The sequence below is a fragment of the Motacilla alba genome, chromosome 7 (genome assembly GCF_015832195.1).
Source record: "Motacilla alba alba isolate MOTALB_02 chromosome 7, Motacilla_alba_V1.0_pri, whole genome shotgun sequence".
Lineage (NCBI taxonomy): Eukaryota > Metazoa > Chordata > Aves > Passeriformes > Motacillidae > Motacilla > Motacilla alba.
The window spans coordinates 1,038,014-1,058,613 of NC_052022.1; the positions used below are offsets into that span (position 1 = coordinate 1,038,014).

At 49.0% G+C, this 20,600-nt stretch overlaps 1 protein-coding gene across 4 annotated transcripts in view; it reads right to left on the bottom strand.

Annotated features, from left to right (window-relative positions):
• GALNT13 (polypeptide N-acetylgalactosaminyltransferase 13) overlaps positions 1-20,600 on the bottom strand; it is a 51,014-nt gene that overhangs the window by 12,255 nt on the left and 18,159 nt on the right. For all 4 annotated transcript variants that reach the window (XM_038143082.1, XM_038143081.1, XM_038143079.1 and 1 more), the window contains exons 5-10: positions 20,416-20,582; positions 19,023-19,230; positions 16,969-17,139; positions 11,099-11,216; positions 5,783-5,963; positions 1,557-1,696 (exon numbers count right to left, since the gene is read on the bottom strand). In XM_038143082.1, coding sequence (XP_037999010.1) covers positions 1,557-1,696; positions 5,783-5,963; positions 11,099-11,216; positions 16,969-17,139; positions 19,023-19,230; positions 20,416-20,582 — 985 coding nt within the window. The remainder of the gene's footprint in view (positions 1-1,556; positions 1,697-5,782; positions 5,964-11,098; positions 11,217-16,968; positions 17,140-19,022; positions 19,231-20,415; positions 20,583-20,600) is intronic.

The window sequence follows — 20,600 nt, forward strand, 5'->3', positions numbered from 1 at the left end:
TTTGCCTGGTGAACATTTGGAATAGACACTTGATTTACAGGGAGATTTTGAAGGAGAGGGAATATGTTTCAAGTCCTTCTTGAAAAGGACTTAAAAAAAACAGAAATAAAGAGAAATAAGAAATCAAGAGGAATAAGAGACAAGGAGGGAACTCCAGGACCTGAGTCTTGGTCCAAAGCCACCTCATCCCCTTGGGAATGGATCCATTGGCTCTGGACACCTCCCGGTTCCCTGCACTTACTGGTTTTTGGTACCTACTGGTATTCCTCACTAGCAGGTTTCCAGTTCTTACTGGTTTCCTGTACTGCTGGTTTTTTCTTTACTCACTGGTTTCCTGTACTGCTGGTTCCCTTTACTCACTGGTTTCCTGCATTGCTGATTTCTTTTACTTACTGGTTTCCTTTCCTTACTGGTTTGCTGCACTTCTTGGTGTCCTGGATTTACTGGTTTTCTTCCCTTGTTGCTTTGTTGTAGTTACTGGTTACCTGCAAGATTGCTTTCCTTTGCTTACTGGTTTCCAGTTCTTACTGGTTTCTTTATTTCTTGGCTTTCCTGCTTCCCTAGACTTCCAGCTTTGCTGTACTTACTGGTTTCCTTCCCTCACTGGTTTCCAGTTCTTGCTTTACTTACTGGTTGGTACTCCTGGTTTCCTGCACGGATTGATTTCCTGTAATTCTGGTTTCCTCTCCTCCTGGTTTCCTGCACGGATTGATTCCCTATCATTCTGGTTTCCTTTACTCCTGGTTTCCTGCACGGATTGATTTCCTGTAATTCTGGTTTCCTCTCCTCCTGGTTTCCTGCACGGATTGATTTCCTATCATTCTGGTTTCCTCTCCTCCTGGTTTCCTGCATGGATTGATTTCCTATCATTCTGGTCTCCTTTACTCCTGGTTTCCTGCACGGATTGATTTCCTGTAATTCTGGTTTCCTCTCCTCCTGGTTTCCTGTACAGATTGATTTCCTATCATTCTGGTTTCCTCTCCTCCTGGTTTCCTGCATGGATTGATTTCCTGTAATTCTGGTTTCCTTTACTCCTGGTTTCCTGCACGGATTGATTCCCTATCATCCTAGTTTCCTCTCTCCTGGTTTCCTGCACGGATTGATTTCCTATCATTCTGGTCTCCTTTACTCCTGGTTTCCTGCACGGATTGATTTCCTATCATTCTGGTCTCCTCTCCTCCTGGTTTCCTGCATGGATTGATTTCCTATCATTCTGGTTTCCTCTCCTCCTGGTTTCCTGCACGGATTGATTTCCTATCATTCTGGTTTCCTCTCCTCCTGGTTTCCTGCATGGATTGATTTCCTATCATTCTGGTTTCCTCTCCTCCTGGTTTCCTGCACGGATTGATTCCCTATCATCCTAGTTTCCTCTCTCCTGGTTTCCTGCACGGATTGATTCCCTATCATTCTGGTTTCCTCTCCTCCTGGTTTCCTGCAATTCCTGGTTTCTTTTACTGCCGGCTTCCCTCTCTTTCCTGCTTCCCTGCACTCCTGGGTCGCTGCCCTTCCCGTTGTCCCTCCATTCCCAGCTCATCCCCCCGGGGCAGGGCCCGTACCTCTCCCAGGGAGTAGTAACGCCGCGGGATCTGCGAGTCGGGGTAGACGTTCTCCAGGTACCAGGAGAAGGGTTTGCAGCCCAGCCTCTCCCGCAGGGCTTTCCTGACAGAGACATCTCCATAATCCACCTTCACCACGCCTGGAATGAGGAGACAAGAGCCCATCAGACATCCCTGCTTGGGGAAAATCCCAGCTGCCCTGCAGGGCTTTCCTGATGGAAACAGCTCCAGAATCCACCTTCACCACCCCTGGAATGAGGAGACAAGAGCCCATCAGACATCTGGGGAAAATCCCAGAGCTGCCCCAGCTCCACTGCAGGGCTTTCCTGATGGAAACACCTCTGTAATCCACCTTCACCATCCTTGGAATGGTGACACAAGAGCCCATCAAACATTTTGGTGAAAAATCTCAGAGCCACCCCAGCTGCCCTGCAGGGCTTCCCTGATGAAAACATCTCTGTAATCCACCTTCACCACTCCTGGAATGGTGACACAAGAGCCCATCAGACATTTGGGGAAAATCCCAGCTCCCCTGCAGGGCTTTCCTGATGGAAATGTCTCCATAATCCAGCTTGACCATCCCTGGAATGGTGACACAAGAGCCCATCAAACATCTGGGGAAAATCCCAGAGCTGTTCCAGCTGCCCTGCAGGGCTTTCCTGATGGAAACACCTCCATAATCCACCTTCACCACCCCTGGAATGGTGACACAAGAGCCCATCAGACATTTGGGGAACATCCCAGAGCCGCCCCAGCTCCTCTTGATTCCAATCCCTGTGCTGGGATTGGGAGCAGCAGGATGTGAGGGGTGAGTGACTGCCTCTCCACGGATGTAATTGATTAATTAATTAATCAATGGAGCCAAGTGAAATGCTTGGAAAATGATCCTTTTTCTTTCCTTTATCAATCTGGAAAGGCAGGACCGTAGAATTCCCTGATTTCTTCATATTCCAAAATAATAAAGGAATCTGGTCACATTTTCACAAACCACTTTTCCCTGCACTCTCCTGACAGGAATAACTCAGACAAGGTGGGGAGGCGCTGGCACAGATTCCCAGAGCAGCTCTGGCTGCCCCTGGATCCCTGGGAGTGTCCAAGGCCAGCACCTGGGCTGGATTTCCTTGGAGCATCCCATGGCTCTTCCCGCTCTTTGTGTCCATCTCCAGCCACCACAAAAGGTCCCAAAGGAGCAGACACGGAGCCAGACCTGGCTGGGCATCAGCAGGACCTGGACACAGGTTTTCATGGAATCATGGAGGCTGGAAAAGCATTCCAAGATCATGGAGTCCCAGCTGTGCCCACCCTGTCCCTAGCCCTGAGTGCCACCTCCAGAATTCCTGGGACACCTCCAGGGCTGGGCACTGCAAACCTCCCTGGGCAGCTCCAGTGCCTGAGCCCCCTTTCCATGGGGAAATTCCTGCTGTGCCCACACACATGGAGATTCCAGCTCCAAACCAGCTCAGAACCACCAGCTCCCAGTGGAAGGAAGGAAGGAAGGGAGGGAGGGAGGGAGGGAGGGAGGAAGGAAGGAAGGAAGTGGCGGAAGGAAGGAAGTGGCGGAAGGAAGGAAGTGGCGGAAGGAAGGAAGTGGCGGAAGGAAGTGGCGGAAGGAAGGAAGGAAGGAAGTGGCGGAAGGAAGGAAGTGGCGGAAGGAAGTGGCGGAAGGAAGGAAGTGGCGGAAGTGGCGGAAGTGGCGGAAGTGGCGGAAGTGGCGGAAGTGGCGGAAGTGGCGGAAGGAAGGAAGGAAGGAAGGAAGGAAGGAAGGAAGGAAGGAAGGAAGGAAGGAAGGAAGGAAGTGGCGGAAGGAAGTGGCGGAAGGAAGTGGCGGAAGGAAGTGGCGGAAGGAAGTGGCGGAAGGAAGGAAGGAAGTGGCGGAAGGAAGGAAGTGGCGGAAGGAAGGAAGTGGCGGAAGGAAGGAAGTGGCGGAAGGAAGGAAGGAAGTGGCGGAAGGAAGGAAGGAAGGAAGTGGCGGAAGGAAGGAAGGAAGTGGCGGAAGGAAGGAAGTGGCGGAAGGAAGTGGCGGAAGGAAGTGGCGGAAGGAAGTGGCGGAAGGAAGGAAGGAAGGAAGGAAGGAAGTGGCGGAAGGAAGTGGCGGAAGGAAGTGGCGGAAGGAAGTGGCGGAAGGAAGGAAGGAAGGAAGGAAGGAAGGAAGGAAGGAAGGAAGGAAGGAAGGAAGGAAGGAAGGAAGGAAGGAAGGAAGGAAGGAAGGAAGGAAGGAAGGAAGGAAGGAAGGAAGGAAGGAAGGAAGGAAGGAAGGAAGGAAGGAAGGAAGTGGCGGAAGGAAGTGGCGGAAGGAAGTGGCGGAAGGAAGTGGCGGAAGTGGCGGAAGTGGCGGAAGTGGCGGAAGTGGCGGAAGTGGCGGAAGTGGCGGAAGTGGCGGAAGTGGCGGAAGTGGCGGAAGTGGCGGAAGGAAGGAAGGAAGGAAGGAAGGAAGGAAGGAAGGAAGGAAGGAAGGAAGGAAGGAAGGAAGGAAGGAAGGAAGGAAGGAAGGAAGGAAGGAAGGAAGGAGGGATGGAGGGATGGATGCTGGATGGATGGATGGATGGATGGATGGATGGATGGATGGATGGATGGAAGGATAACTGCTGGAAACCAGCGGCTGTGGAAGGAATATTTTGGGCCCAGTTTGCGTTTCAGGAGAGGATCCCAATCCCACTTTTTGCCCCCCACAAAGGCAGGGAAGAACCTTTTTTGCAGCCAGACAATAGTGAGGATTTGCTGTGATTTAGGAGGAAAATCCCTCCCAGTTTCCCAGGGAAAATCCCTCCCGGTTTGCCAGGATCGTTTGAACCTCATCTGACCCAGGCTGGGACAGCCCCACACTCCGCAGCTCCTGGGTTCCAGATTTACCCATTTCCTTTCTTTCCTAAGGAACTGGCTTCCTTTAATCCCACTTGAAGCGTATCTGGGATTTCTGGAGCTCTCCTGAGTTACCTGGCTCATGAGCTGCAGGTCCTGAGCCAGGCTCTTCCCAAGGAAAACTCCAATTCCTTGGTAATGCAGGGTTACACTACACCCAAAAGGGGAGTTTTCCTCACTGCTTTGGGATTTTTCCTGGTTTTCTGAAATCCAGCTTGGATTTATTAAAAACTCTGGCTCCTGACTCATCTCAGCACAAATAAAGATCCTCCTGTTATCCACACAAAACCAGGAGAAGGCACCAATTAAAAATATGCTCAAGGTCCCAAAAATTGGAGCTGAGCTCTCCTCCAGCAGAATTCTGTTTTCCCAGGGAACCAGATCTCTCCAGACTTTTAATTTGGGATGTAATTACGAGGTGTGCCCCTAATTATGCTGAGAAGTCTACTTCCCACTGGGAGCAGCCCCTGGCTCCTCTCTCCTGGGATCTCAGCTCAGGAATGGGATGAATCAGCTCCCAGAGGAGCTGGGGGATGAGGCTGTGCCAGACAACAGAGCCCTCATTACCAACAGGCAAATTCCTTTGTTCTCCCAGAGAATTATCCAGAGATCTTCTTTTCCTCATTAATAGGAAGGGAAAAGGATCAAAAGATAGATTGGAAACATTTTAAAATATTTTTTTATACTTAGGAATGCCCTATTAATAATAAAAAAAATTCTATGATTTCCTACTTCTTTTTATGGAGAATTTCCATGAAAATGTTCATTTTATTCCCCTTTCTCCTCCATTTGCTTCTCAATGCTGGGGAACAACCTCATTACATTTTATCTATTAATTAATAGAGATATTAATAAATAACTTGGGAAGAGATCAGGGGCTGGAACATGTCCAGGGAAGGGAACAGAGAGGGGAAAGGGGCTGGAGAATCCCTGAGGGAGCTGGGAAGGGGCTGCAGAATCCCTGAGGGAGCTGGTAAGGGGCTCAGCCTGGAGCAAAGGAGGATCCCCAGGGATCTTTTCCCTCTCTGGAATTCCCTGCCAGGAGGGCACAGCCGGGGGGGTCGGGCTCTGCTCCCAGGGAACAGGGACAGGAGCAGAGGGAACGGCCTCAGGCTGGCCCGGGGCAGCTCAGGGGGAATTTTGGGGCAATTCCTTCAGGAAAAGGGGCTCAGGTGGAGCCCCCATCCCTGCAGGGATTTCAGGGCCCTGTGGATGTGGCACTGGGGACAGGGCAGTGCTGGGAATGTTGGACTCGGTGATCTCAGAGAACTTCTCCAACCCGAACAACTCCACGACACCTCCCGTTCCCAGCTCCCCTTTTCCAGGAAGGGCTCCAGACCATGAGCCAACCCCAAGCCCGGCTGTACCAGGGGAGATGATGTAGAAGAAGTCCTTGAACTCGTCCATCCAGACCTCGGCCAGCCTGCGGTTGTTCTTGTTGATGACGTGGCCGGTGCCCCCCGGGAAGGTGTAGGGGGTGGCCTTGCGGAACACGTGTCCCACGTGGGAGCAGGTGACGATCTCCAGGGAGCCCCCACACTGCCAGATCTGCAAGAGAAACACGGGCAACGTGCAGGAAAACAGCCCACACACAGCAGGGCAGGATGGGCCGGCAGCTGCGTCCCCGTCCGTGTCCCCGTCCGTGTCCCCGTCCGTGTCCCCGTCCGTGTCCCCAGCCACCCAACTCGGCAGGGATGTCAAGGGAAAATCCAGGGATTCGGCCCTGGCTGGCAACAAATGGCAGGGGAAAGTGGGTGGGATTTGGGCCTCCTGAGTGAGCAGCAGCTCAAATCCAATCGGGAATGCATTTGGGAGGAGTTTCAGGGAAAGGAAAAATACTTTTTTAAGGACACTGTGGAATTTACAGCACATTTCACCACGCAGGAATTCTATGGAAAACAAACAGGAGCTATGAAAAGAGAATTTTGACTGGATTTCCCTGCTGTTCCCCAAAATCCATGGAGTGCAGGCCCAGCCACACTCCAAGCAGAAATAAAGACAATTTTGATTGGATTTTCCTGCTTTTCCCCAACATCCGTGGAGTTTGGACCCAGCCACTCTCCAGGGTTGCTCCCATTTCCATGGATAATTTCAGGGGAATTGTGAGGGTAAAGTGGGTGGGATTTGGGCCTCCTGAGTGAGCAGCAGCTCAAATCCAATCGGGAATAGATTTGGGAGGAGTTTCACAGAAGGAGAAAATACTTTTTAAAGGACACTGTGGAATTTACAGCACATTTCGCCACACAGGAATTATACGGAAAACAAACAGGAGCTATGAAAAAACAATTTTAACTGGATTTTCTTGCCTTTCCCCAAAATCCATGGAGCTCAGGCCCAGCCACAATCCAGGGAGAAATAAAGACAATTTTTACTGGATTGTTCCTGCTTTTCCCCAAAATCCATGGAGCTTGGGCCACACTCCAGGGTTGCTCTCATTTCCATGGATTATTTCAGGGGAATTGTGAGGGTAAAGTGGGTGGGATTTGGGCCTCCTGAGTGAGCAGCAGCTCAAATCCAATCGGGAATGGATTTGGGAGGAGTTTCACAGAAGGAGAAAATACTTTTTTAAGGACACTGTGGAATTTACAGCACATTTCACTGCCTCACACACTGCACCACACAGGAATTCTATGGAAAACAACTAGAAAATGAAAATTTTTAATGGGTTTCCCTGCTCTTCCCCAAAATCCATGGAGCTCAGACCCAGCCACACTCCAGGGAGCAATAAAGAGAATTTCAACTGGATTTTTCCTGCTCTTCCCCAAAATCCATGGAGATCGGGCCCAACCACACTCCAGGGAGCAATAAAGAGAATTTTAACTGGATTTTTCCTGCTCTTCCCCAAAATCCATGGAGATCGGGCCCAACCACACTCCAGGGAGCAATAAAGAGAATTTTGACTGGATTTTTCCTGCTCTTCCCCAGAGTTCCCAGAGTGGGGATGAGTCACTTGGATTTGTGTCCCTGGAGCACAGAGAGGGCCCCATCCTGCTGGGAAAGGTGTCATCATTCCCTAATGGGTTCGTGGAGGGCGTGGATTTTCCAGGATTCCATAATATTTGAAGGAACAGAGCAGAACTTCTCCCCACACACTCAAATATATACAGATAATTTTCTCATGTATTTTGATACACAGTTATGTATACATATTATATATGTGCATATATAAATATAGACCATATATATTACAATATAGTCATGTTTTTAATACAATTACATTTTCTATATATATTTACAGAAATTTTTCCGAGCAGAATCCCATCCATGGCCATCCTGAGGAAAGCCCCAGCATTCCCAGGATACTGCCACACCCAGGGACACAAAGCAGCACATCCCAGACCCTCAGAGGTGAAATTCAGGGTGTGTTCTCCACCTCATGTGCTGGTGAAATCCCAAAAATTCCACCATAAATGAAGAAGACAATGTGGGGAACTTTTCCCAGATGGGAATTTTCCCTTTCCAAGTGCCAAAATCCGCGCTTGGGATAACCTAAACCAAGCTGGAATGCTGGAATTTAGAACTTAGGGGTTAAATAAAGTAACAAATTTTGCTGCTGAATCACTATGGAATGAGAAGTGCTGGGAATCCTGGAATTATTTAGCTTGGAAAAGACTTCCAAGATCATTGAGTCCAATGTTAACCACGTCCACCACTGATCCATGTCCTCATTCCACAGCTTTTAAATCCTTGGGGATGGGACTCCACCTCTGGCCTGGGCTTTAGTCCCCTCCTAAGAGGCCAGAAGGATCCAAATTATTTAATTTTTTATTTTAACTAATTTAAATGTTTCATTTATCTTAATTATTCCAGTTATCTATTTCAATTATTTTAATTCCATTTTTTATTTCAATTATTTATTTCAAATATTTCTTTCAAGTGTTTCTTCCCACTTTTAAATTTCAATTATTTATTTCAAATGTTTTAATTATTTCAACTTCTCACTTCAGTTATTTTATTACAGTTTTACTTCCAGGCTCCTCCTGGTGTTAAATCCTTGGGTTTTTGGGGAGTTTTAAGCAGGAGCTCTGGTGGAATCTTGGAATTAAAGCTCCTTGACACAGACCTGAGTTGCCATGGCAACCAAGGCAGATTTAGTTAATTAGGGCTCCCTCCGCTTCCAGAATTCCCTGAGAATGAGGAGGGATGGGCTCTGTGGGATCAGCAGCGGAACACCCCTGTGTTAACTGCTCAGGGATCAGGGGGTGCCAAGGAATTCCAGAGGGAACATGGAAAAATCCCAAATATACACCAGGGATGTGGCCATGGAGCAACCTGGGAGCATGGAATAACCCCAATGATTCCATGGAATAACCCCAAATAACTCCATGGAATAACCCCAAATGATTCCATGGAATAACCCCAAATTATTCCAGGGAATAACCCCAAATGACTCCATGGAATAACCACAAATGATTCCATGGAATAACCCCAAATGATTCCAGGGAATAACCCCAAATGACTCCATGGAATAACCACAAATGATTCAATGGAATAACCCCAAATGACTCCATGGAATAACCCCAAATGACTCCATGGAATAACCCCAAATAACTCCATGGAATAACCCCAAATGATTCCATGGAATAACCCCAAATTATTCCAGGGAATAACCCCAAATGACTCCATGGAATAACCCCAAACGACTCCAGGGAACAACCCCAAATAACTCCATGGAATAACCCCAAATGATTCCAGGGAATAACCCCAAACGACTCCAGGGAATAACCACAAATGACTCCATGGAATAACCACAAATGATTCCAGGGAATAACCCCAAATGACTCCATGGAATAACCCCACATAACTCCATGGAATAACCCCAAATGATTCCAGGGAATAACCCCAAATGACTCCATGGAATAACCCCAAATGATTCCAGGGAATAACCCCACATAACTCCATGGAATAACCACAAATAACTCCATGGAATAACCCCAAATGATTCCATGGAATAACCACAAATAACTCCATGGAATAACCCCAAATAACTCCATGGAATAACCCCAAACGACTCCATGGAATAACCCCAAATAACTCCATGGAATAACCCCAAATGACTCCATGGAATAACTCCAAACGACTCCATGGAATAACCCCAAATGACTCCAGGGAATAACCCCAAACGACTCCAGGGATAATGTTGGAGCTGGATGCAGATGAGACAGACATGATCCAGGGAAAGCAAAGGCACTGGGTAACATTTTTGAGGATTCAGGAATTCACAAAATACGGGGGGAAGGGCCAGGTTAATTTGATTTTTTGGGATTTATTTTTATTATTTAGTCCCAAATCTCCTCCCTCCCTTTGGTGATACAATCCTGGATGTGAGAACAGCTCCAGGAACACCCCTGTGCCTCACTCCAATCCCAGCCCTCCCCCACAGCAGGAATTGCCCCCAGAGTTCTCCTGACAGGAGATATTCCCAAATCCCACTGCACAGGGCAGCTGTGGAGCTGGAGGAGCCTCCCTGATCCTTCCATCTTCCCATGGATTTGTTTCCTCATCAGCTGGGATTTGAACCCTTATTCCTTTGATGAATATTCCTTTGATGTCCCTGATAAAGTCACACAAAATATCCCTGGATTTTCAGCTGGTTTTCCTTTGGAGGCTCTAAATCCCAATAAACAGCACCACGTGGTTCTCTGGCCTTCCCACGGCAATATCCCAATTTATCCCATCCCTGACCCTGTTGATTCACTGGTTTAGGGTGGAAAGGCACATTTGGAATGCTTTAACAGTGCCTGGCACTCCCTGCTCCAGGGATCTCCCGGAGAACATGGAAAACCACGGAAAAGAATTCCTGCACAGGGGCCCTGGCACACCCCAGGAGGAATTTTAGGGTTAAAACAGCAAAAAATGTGGGAATCTCCTCATTGGAAGCATCCAGGCTCAGGAGGGGAACTGAGCCTGTTGCTGTTCCTGCAGAGGGAACAATGAAAGTCGAGAGGGATGGCCTGGAAAAGCTTTCAAATTCCCAGCTGGTATTCCCTGGAAAAATCTGTTCCCTAAAAAACTCCAAAGGGGTCCCTGGCAAGGAAAACGGTGCTGGCTGAGTGGAAAAGGCAGGAAAAGGGGGGAAAGGGCATTGCCAGGATGTGCCGTGGGCACCAGAGGGATGCTGGGGGTTATTCCCAACACGAAATGCAGGAAGTGGGACACATCCGAGGAGTTCAAAGCCATTCCCAACATCCCTTCCAGCCATGCCTGGATTCCCCCTTGTCTGTCCCCAGGGCAGCGACTGGCGGCGTTTCCCTGAGGAGTGCTCACCCCGATCCCAGCATTTTCTGCAGGACAGGAATTGCCCTGGCACACACCCAGAATTCCAGCTGCAACTTGCAAGTCCATGACGTCACTGTTCCCAAAACGTCTTAAAACGTATTTTTAATTTTTAATTTATTTTTAACATGAATTCGTATCGAATTTCCACTGGGCACCTCGTTTCTTCCATGAAGGAATGACCAAAATATATGGAATTTTGGAGGGATAAAACCCTCAACACTAAAATATTCCATGCAGCAAAAAAAAAATCCCAAAACACCAAGGTTCCCCCAAAATTTAAAAATTCCGTTTAACTCATGACTTGCAGGCCAGCTAAAGCAGGATCACCCTGAAGGAATGACACAAATGCGGGATTTTTGGGGTTTTTTTTTTGGGAAAAGAAAAGGAAGGAAAAGAGGAATTACCCTAAAGGACATTTCAAGATTCTCGCCACCCCAGATATCCATTCCTGCATCGTAAGTTCCTATCTCTTCAAAGTAGTTCCTGTCAATAGAAAACAGGCCACCAGCCATAGTTGGGGTCCTGGGTGGGAAACAAACAGGAAAAAAACAAAGGAAAACAGAAAAGGAAAAAAAATAAACAAAAAAAAAAAAAAGGAGAAAGGAAAGAGAAAAGAAAAAAGAAAAAAGACCTTTTAAAGGACACTCTGGAATTTACAGCACATTTCACTACACAGGAGTTCTGTGGATAACAACTAGAAAAGGAGGATTTGGACTGGATTTTCCCTTCTGTTCCCCAAAATCCATGGATCTCAGGCCCAGCCACACCCCAAGGAAAAATAAAGACAATTTTGATTGGATTTTTCCTGCTCTTCCCCAAAATCCACAGAGCTCGGCCCAGCCACTCTCCAGGGTTGCTCCCATTTCCATGGATAATTCCAGGGGAATTGTGAGGGTAAAGTGGGTGGGATTTGGGCCTCCTGAGTGAGCAGCAGCTCAAATCCAATCGGGAATGGATTCGGGAGGAGTTTCATGGCTGGGCTTTGCCTCAGAGGGAGCCCAAAACGGCGTCAAAGGAGCAGGAAAATCTCAGCTAAGAGGATTAGAAATCCTTACAAACAGGCAATCCCAGGGGATGGCTGAACTTCCCTGGAAATGGAAATGCCACAGGCATGCCCAGCACAGCTGCTGGCAGCACAGGGATCCATTTGGGAGGGAACAACTCAATCCCAAATCCCAGCTTTCCTCTGAGATGTCCCAGCAGAGCCAAAGGGGTCTGGGGGCTCAGCTCATCCCAGCCCCTCTGCTGAGGTGCCAGCAGCCCTAAACCTCTGGGATTTGGGGCAGTGACCCTTGGGAAGGGGCTCTGGAGCTGCTGCAGGGCTGGAGCCCCTCTGGAGCCAGGCTGGGAGAGCTGGGAATGTTCCCCTGGAGAAGGGAAGGCTCCAGGGAGAGCTCAGAGCCCCTGGCAGGGCCTGGAGGGGCTCCAGGAGAGCTGCAGAGGGACTGGGGACAAGGGACAGAGGGACAGGACACAGGGAATGGCTTCCCACTGGGAAAGAGGAGATTTGGGTGGGATTTTGGGAAGGAATTCCTGGCTGGGCTGGAATTGCCAGAGCAGCTGGGGCTGCCCCTGGATCCCTGGAATGTCCCAGGCCAGGCTGGACAGTGGGATTTAGAGCAGCCTGGGACAGTGGGAGGTGTCCCTGGGTGAAATGGGATGGGGTTTAAGGTCCTCCCCAATCCAAACATTCTCATTCCTCCTTCTTCCTTCCCCTGGATGGAGACACTCTTTGCTTGACACAAAATTCCCCGTTTTTTCCAAGACTGAGCCTTAAGCAAGTTTTGAAGGATGAAACTGAACTGGACACACAGACCTGCATCCTTGCTAAGGACCCCAAATGTCCTTTGCTTTCCGAAACCAAACACTTCCCAAATCCCTCCCTAACAAACCCGGGAGCGCTGAGTTTCACTCTGGAAAATTCAGGAACTCGTGTCCTGATCCGCAGCCCAGCTCCGGGGGCAGGGGGAACGCAGCAGGCAGGACTGCTCCCTGGGATGTGAATCCAATGGGACACAGCCAGACCTGCAGAGCTCTCCTGCAAAACCCCCTCCACCCAAACATCGGGGACATCAAAGGCCTTAAAGTGATTTTCAAACTGGAAAAATCAATTTTTTTTCATTTCTGCATCTTTTCCCTGTGGAATCACCTGACAAGCCTGGGAATTGCTGTGACTGACTCTCATCATCACCTGATCCTGTCTGGTTTGGGAAGCAACGTCTGCTTCCCATTCCTGCAGCCCTCGGCAGCAGCAGGACTCCCATTCCTGCACAGAAAGCACGGCAGCAATCCCAGGTTTGCTGCATCCCAACAATGCCACAGCCCATCCCAGGATTCCATGATGGGAGAGGGAGCAAAGGGATCCCAGCCCTGGAGCTCCCCATGGCATCACCTCATCCTGCTTTTCCCAAGGAATCCCATCCCAGGCAGGGCTCCAGCAGCACAAAATCCCAATAAACCACAGCACTGGGCATGTATTGGGAATAAAGGACCGGCACCAGGATCATCAATCCCAGCACAAAATCCCAATAAACCACAGCACGGGGTGTATTGGGAATAATGGACCGGCACCAGGATCAGCATCAATTCCAGCACAAAATCCCAATAAACCACCCCACTGGGTGTGTATCTGGGAATAAAGGACCGGCACCAGGATCATCAATCCCAGCACAAAATCCCAATAAACCACCCCACTGGGTGTGTATCTGGGAATAAAGGACCGGCACCAGGATCATCAATCCCAGCACAAAATCCCAATAAACCACAGCACTGGGTGTATTGGGGATAAAGGATTGGCACCAGGATCATCAATCCCAGCACAAAATCCCACTAAACCACCCCACTGGGTGTATTGGGAATAAAGGATTGGCACCAGGATCAGCATCAATTCCAGCACAAAATCCCAATAAACCACCCCACTGGGGGTGTATTGGGAATAAATAAAGGATTGGCACCAGGATCAGCATCAATCCCTGCTGTTCATCACCCGGGCAGGGTTGATTAACTGCAATCAACTCCGAGTTTAATTATTCATAATCAAGATATTAATATAATATCAAGGTAATAAGTAATCTATTTATAATATCCAGAGCTGCAGGAGCATTTGGAGAATGTTCCCAGGCACGGGGGGGATTTTTGGGATCTATTGTAGGGCCAGGGGTTGGATTGATGGTCCTTGTGGGTCCGTTCCAGCCCAGGCAACTCCATGATCCTAACACATTCCTGATATTTAATCTTGCCTTTTTCCTATTTTTCGATCTTGCCTATTTCCTAGGATTTGATCCTGTATTTTCCCTCTCAATCCCTAATTTACACAAAACATATCCTGGACCACAATCCTTATTTTTAGTATTTCTAATCTCAGCCTGGAGTGCCTTCAGCTTCAAAAACTGAGGGAAAAGCATGGAAATATCCACAAAAAATGGGCTGTGCCAAGCCTGGAAATGCTCTGACACCAAAGGCTGAAATTCCTGGACTAAAACCTGAGATTTTGGGCTTAATCCAGCCTAAAGCACAACCCTTCACTCTCAGCTCTTTGTGACAGCTGTGGCACAGGTGACATTTGTCCCTCTGCCCCCTTTGCTTCCCAACTCCCATTTTATCCAGAGAATCCCCCAAAACTCCAGCCAGAAACTGATGGAAAAAGAAATGAATTCAGCAAACCCCATTTTTTTTTTTTCCAATTTTAAGAGTCAGGTCAGGGTCTGAGCTGGGATTAATTGTGAGCCCAGCTCCATTTCAAGGTAAGGGAATATGGATGGATGGATGGATGGATGGATGGATGGATGGATGGATGGATGGATGGAGGGATGGATGGATGATGGATGGATGGATGGATGGAGGGATGGATGGATGGATGGATGGATGGATGGATGATGGATGGATGGAGGGATGGATGGATGGATGGATGGATGGATGATGGATGGATGATGGATGATGGATGGATGATGGATGGATGGATGGATGATGGATGGATGGATGATGGATGATGGATGGATGGATGATGGATGGAGGGATGGAGGGATGGATGGATGATGGATGGATGGAGGGATGGAGGGATGGATGGATGATGGATGGATGGATGGATGATGGATGATGGATGGATGATGGATGGATGGATGGATGATGGATGGATGGATGATGGATGATGGATGGATGGATGGATGGATGATGGATGGATGGATGATGGATGGATGGATAGATGGATGGATGATGGATGATGGATGGATGGATGGATGATGGATGGGTGGATGGATGGATGGATGACGGATGGATGATGAATGAATGATGGATGATGGATGGATGGATGGATGGATGGATGATGGATGGATGGATGGATTGATGGATGGATGGATGATGGATGGATGGATGGATGATGGATGGGTGGATGGATGGATGGATGATGGATGGGTGGATGATGGATGGATGGATGGATGGATGGATGGATGGATGATGGATGGATGGATGGATGGATGATGGATGGATGGATGGATGATGGATGGATGGATGGATGGATTGATGGATGGATGGATGATGGATGGATGGATGGATGATGGATGGGTGGATGATAGATGGATGGATGATGGATGATGGATGGATGGATGGATGGATGATGGATGGATGGATGATGGATGGATGGATGGATGGATGGGTGGATGGATGGATGGGTGGATGGGTGGATGGATGGATGATGGATGGATGGATGGATGGATGATGGATGGATGGATGATGGATGGATGGATGGATGATGGATGGAGCCCAGCAAGGCCCTGCAGCTCGTTAGGATAATTCATTTTCCCTATTTCCATGCACACCTGAGCTTTAATCAAGAGCTGCTGGCCCGGAGAGGAGATTTTGGATCAGGAGGAAAACAATTCCCTCGGCTCTGACAGCCAGGGCCTGCTGGCTTTTCCTGGGAATAAACCCCAAATCCTAGGAATAAACCCCAAATCTGCCCTTCCCCAATTCCAGCCTTGCCAGGACAATCAGGGACAGAAATGGGAATTTTGAAAGCAATTTTGGAAGGATTTTCCTGCCCTTCCATCCCTCCCTTGCCTGGATTGATCCCTGAGCTGCCCCTCCCTCCACCTGCAGGGCTGGAATTCTTCCCCCTTCCCAGATTTAAATCCACTCCATCCACTCAGGAACCCTTTTTTGGCCTCTTTTGGAATTTTGCAGGAAGGCCCAGCAGCCTTTGGAGCTGAGCGAACATCCCATGGCCAGGAATTTATTCCATTTGTTCCCTTTTCAGCTCCATTTGCAATTCTGGAAGAGGTTTTGTTCCACTCTGTGATTCCAGCAATTAAATGGAAGAGGTCCGGACACGCTCTTGGATCACTTTTCCCTCAGGGTGCTCCGTTATCAATCCCATTTTCCAAGCAATAAACCAGGAATTTAAGTGCAAATCACTGGGGTTCAGAGCTCAGAAGTGCTCAGAAATCCTCTGGAATATCTGCCTTAAATTCTGAAAAAATGGGAATTTAAATCCCAAAAAAACAGAAATAAAAATCCATTAACAGCAAATTAACAATGGGAGCTGAACAAGCAGAAATCCTTGGAATTCCTGAATGTTTGGAAGAGGACGGGATGGGGTTAAGTGCAAATCACTGGGGTTCAAAGCTCAAAAATGCTCAGAAATCCTTGGGAATATCTGCCTTAAATCCCAAAAAACCAGAATAAAGATCTGTTTGCAGCAAATGAACAAAGGGAGCTGAACAGGCAGAAATCCTTGGAATTCCTAAACATTTGGAAGAGGATGGGATGGGGTTAAGTGCAAATCACTGAGGTTCAGAACTCAAAAATGCTCAGAAATCCTTGGGAGTATCTGCCCTAAATTCCGAAAAAATGGGAATAAAAATCTGTTTGCAGCAAATCTACAGAGGGAGCTGAACAGGCAGAAATCCTTGGAATTCCTGAACACTGGAACTGAACAAGCAGAAACCTTTGGAATTCCTGAACATTTGGAAGAGGACGGGATGGGGTTAAGTGCAAATCACTGAGGTTCAGAACTCAAAAGTGCTCCGAAATCCTTTGGAATATCTGCCTTAAATTCCGAAAAATTTGTTTCCAGCAAATTACCAGAGGGAGCCGAACAGGCAGAAATCCTTGGAATTCCTAAATCTTTGGACTGCTTTGGAATTCACTGGGAAGAGGACAGGATGGGCTTGGCCCAGCGCTGCGGCAGCGAGGACGTCCCGAGCTCTCCCTGCCACTCTGATCCTGCGGCGGAATTTTGGGATCCGGGGGGGATTTTTGGGAGAAGAGGGGCGCTGACCTGACGGGCAGGGTCCTGTCCCCTCTCCTGCGGTCCATCTCCCTCTGGGGCACGGGATACCAGCGGAAGTTCAGCTTCCAGTTGAAGCCGCCGTAGGTCATGTCCGAGCCCGCCATGTACTCGAAGGTGTCGTCGCTGATGACGTCGATGATGGGACACACCACGGTTTTCCTGGGAAAAATGGGAATCGATGATGGGACACACCACGGTTTTCCTGGGGAAAATGGGAATCGATGATGGGACACACCACGGTTTTCCTGGGAAAAATGGGAATCGATGATGGGACACACCACGGTTTTCCTGGGAAAAATGGGAATCGATGATGGGACACACCACGGTTTTCCTGGGAAAAATGGGAATCGATGATGGGACACACCACGGTTTTCCTGGGAAAAATGGGAATCTGGGGTTATGGGGGTGTTTGGGGATGGTGGGAGGGGCAGGGCAGGGAGGGAAGAGGGAAAAGAAGGGAATAAAATGAGGGAGAAGGGAAAAGAGGGAGAGAAGAGGGGGAAGAAAGGGGGAAATAGGAGGGGAAAAAGAGAAGGAAGAAGGTGGGAAAGGGGGAGGAATGGGAGGAAAATGGGGGGGAAAGTGGGGAGGAAAATGAGGGAGAAGGGGAAAAGAGGGGAAAAAGGGGGAAAGATAGGAGGGGAAAAAGAAGGAAAAAGGTGGGAAAGGGCAAGGAATGGGAGGAAAGGAGGGGGAGAGAGGGAGAAGAAAGGGGGGAATAGGAGGGGAAAAAAGAGAAGAAAAAAAGATGGGAAGGGGGGGAGAAAGGGGGGAATAAAATGAGGGAGAATGGGAAAAGAGGGGAAAAAGGGGAAAAATATGAGGGGAAAAGAGAAGGAAAAAAGGTGGGAAAGGGGGAGGAATGGGAGGAAAAGAGGAGGGAAAAAGGGAGAAAAGAAGGAAAAGAGGCGGGAAAAGGAGGCAGGAAAAGGAGGGAATAAAATGAGGGCAAAGGGGAAAAGAGGGAGGGAAGAGGAGGAAGAAAGGGGGGAAAATAGGAGAGGAAAAAGAGAATGAAAAAAGGTGGGAAGGGGGGAGAAAGGGGGGAATAAAATGAGGGAGAAGGGGAAAAGAGGGAAAAAAGGTGGAAAATAGGAGGAGAAAAAAAGAAGGAAAAGGTGAGAAAGGGGGAGGAATGGGAGGAAAAAGGGGAAAAGGGGAGAAAAGAAGGAAAAGAGGGGGAAAAGGGAAAGAAAGGAAGGAAAAGAGAGGGGAAAGGAGGGAGAAAGGGGAGAATAAAATGAGGGAGAAGGGGAAAAAAGGGGAAAAAGGGGGAAAAACAGGAGGGGAAAAAGAGAAGGAAAAAAGTGGGAAAGGGGGAGGAATGGGAGGAAAAGAAGAAAACAGGGAAGAAAAAGGGGGAAAAACTGAGGGGGAAGGGGAAAAGAGGAGGGAAGGAGGGGAAGAAGGAGGGAGAAGAAAGGGGGAAAATAGGAGGGAAAAAAGAGGGAAAGAGAAAGAAGAGAGGGAAAACAGAGTAAAGGCAGGGGAAGGGGGAAAATGGGGGGGAAAGGGAGAAAAAGGAAGAAAAAGGGAGAAGGGGAAAAGGGGAGGAAGAAGGGAAATAAGGGAAAGGGAGGAAAGAGGAAAAGGGGAAAGGAGAATAATGGGGAAAATCAGGGGGAAGAGGGAAATGGAGGGAAAGAAGGAAGAGGAAAAGGGGGAAGCAGGGGAAGAAGGAAAAAAGGAGGGAAAAGGGGAGGAAAAGAGGGGAAAAAAAAAAAAGATGGGAAAAAGGGAAAACAAGAAAAGAGAAGGAATAAAATGGGGGCAAATTTCCATGAGTTCAGGGGGTCAGAGAGAGAAGTTGCTCCTGGTAAAAAACAGGGAGAAAGCTTCCTTTGAACAGGAGAGATCCAGACCTTGGGAAAGCTGCTCCCACATTTATTCAGGAATGAGATTTTGATACAAACAGCAGCAAATACAAAAAATATTTAAAATTATCTTCATTCCAGCTCAGTGAATCCTTTTAATTCCCATTTTCCAGCAGCCAGGGAAGGGCCTGGAGCAGATCCCTGCCTCTGGAGCAGGGAATGCCTCACCTGTCCTCCTTGATCCTGGCCAGCAGCGGCTCCAGCCAGCCCAGGGTGCACTCGCAGTGGGCATCCAGGAAGGTGATCACCTGGCCCTTGGCAGCTGCTGCCCCTCGGAGCCGAGCCCGGATCAGCCCCGACCTCTGCTCCATCCGCAGGATCCTGATGGGCACCTCCAGCTTCCTCACGTAATTCTCCAGGGAGGCCTTCAAAAACTCTGCCAGAATTGGGGGAGCAGAAGGAAAATGGGATTTTTAGGGAGGTTTTATTCCAAGGTAGCCACAGAACCTCCCTGCTCGGAGCATCTCATGGGGGTGGGCTTTAAGGTCCTTCCAAGCCAAACCATTCCCTGATTCCAGGATAATAACTCAGGAATTTTAAAAAAGTACAATCAGTTCCTTGGAATGAACCAGCAACCACAAAACAGAGACACTTTGGGCAATTTGCTGCTGGTTCAATCAAAAATAAAAGGCTTTTTGTTGATGGATGTCCCCACTGGAGCTCTTTGCATGCTTTCAGGAAAAATGGGAATTACTTGGCTCAAATCCTCCTCCACCTTCTGGCACAGGGAATCATTAAGCCAATTAATGAGCAGGGAAATCCAGGGAGTAATTAGGGTTCAATTAATGCTCCATGGGGCAGAACTGAAGGATGGAGTGGCTGCAGGGCTCAGGTCGCCACTGGGCTGCTCCAGGATCCTTTCTCATTCCACTGATTCCATTTAAGGAACTTGATGGGATCCCTTTTCCAGGGAGTCCCAGTTCCACAGGCAGAGTTTGCTTTTTAAACTCTGGGGTCAAAACAGAAACGAAAAGGCAAAAAATGGAATGAGATGGTCCCCTCCAAGCCAAACCATTCTGGGATTCCATGGAATTTACTTTGTGGGGATATTCAGGAAATGGAATAACATGGAATGAGGAGGGTGCAGAGACAGCAAGGAAAGGATTGACCTTTCCAGGAATGTCAAATTTACTGAGCTGGATCTGACCCAGGGCCTGGAGGGGCTCCAGGAGAGCTGCAGAGGGACTGGGGACAAGGCCTGGAGGGACAGGAGCCAGGGAATGGCTCCCAGTGCCAGAGGGCAGGGATGGATGGGAGATTGGGGAGAAATTCCTGGCTGGGCTGGAATTCCCAAAGAAACTGCGGCTGCCCTGGATTCGTGGCAGTGCCCAAAGCCAGGTGGGACAACTGGGATGGCGGGAGGTGTCCCTGCCATGGTGAGCAGCTGGATTAGGTGCCCCTTAAACATCTCCTCCTCCAAGCCAAACCACCCTGGGATTCCATGAATTCTTTTCCACACCCGCTCTGGATCCCACCACTGCCAGCCCCCCCCCGAGCTGCAGGACCCCGCTGCGGGAGGAGGGGGTGGAATGTGGGACGGGAAGGGCCGGGGCAGCCCCACCTCTCTCGCTGGCATCATCCACCAGCACGATCTCGGCCAGCAGGCGCGGCGGGGAGCGCTCCAGCACGCTGTGGATGGTCCTGAGCAGCGTGCTCCACGCCTCGTTGTGGAACACGATCACCACGCTGGTGTTGGGCAGCTCCTCCGGGTACACCTTGCTCTTGCACCTGCCCAAAAACACCCAG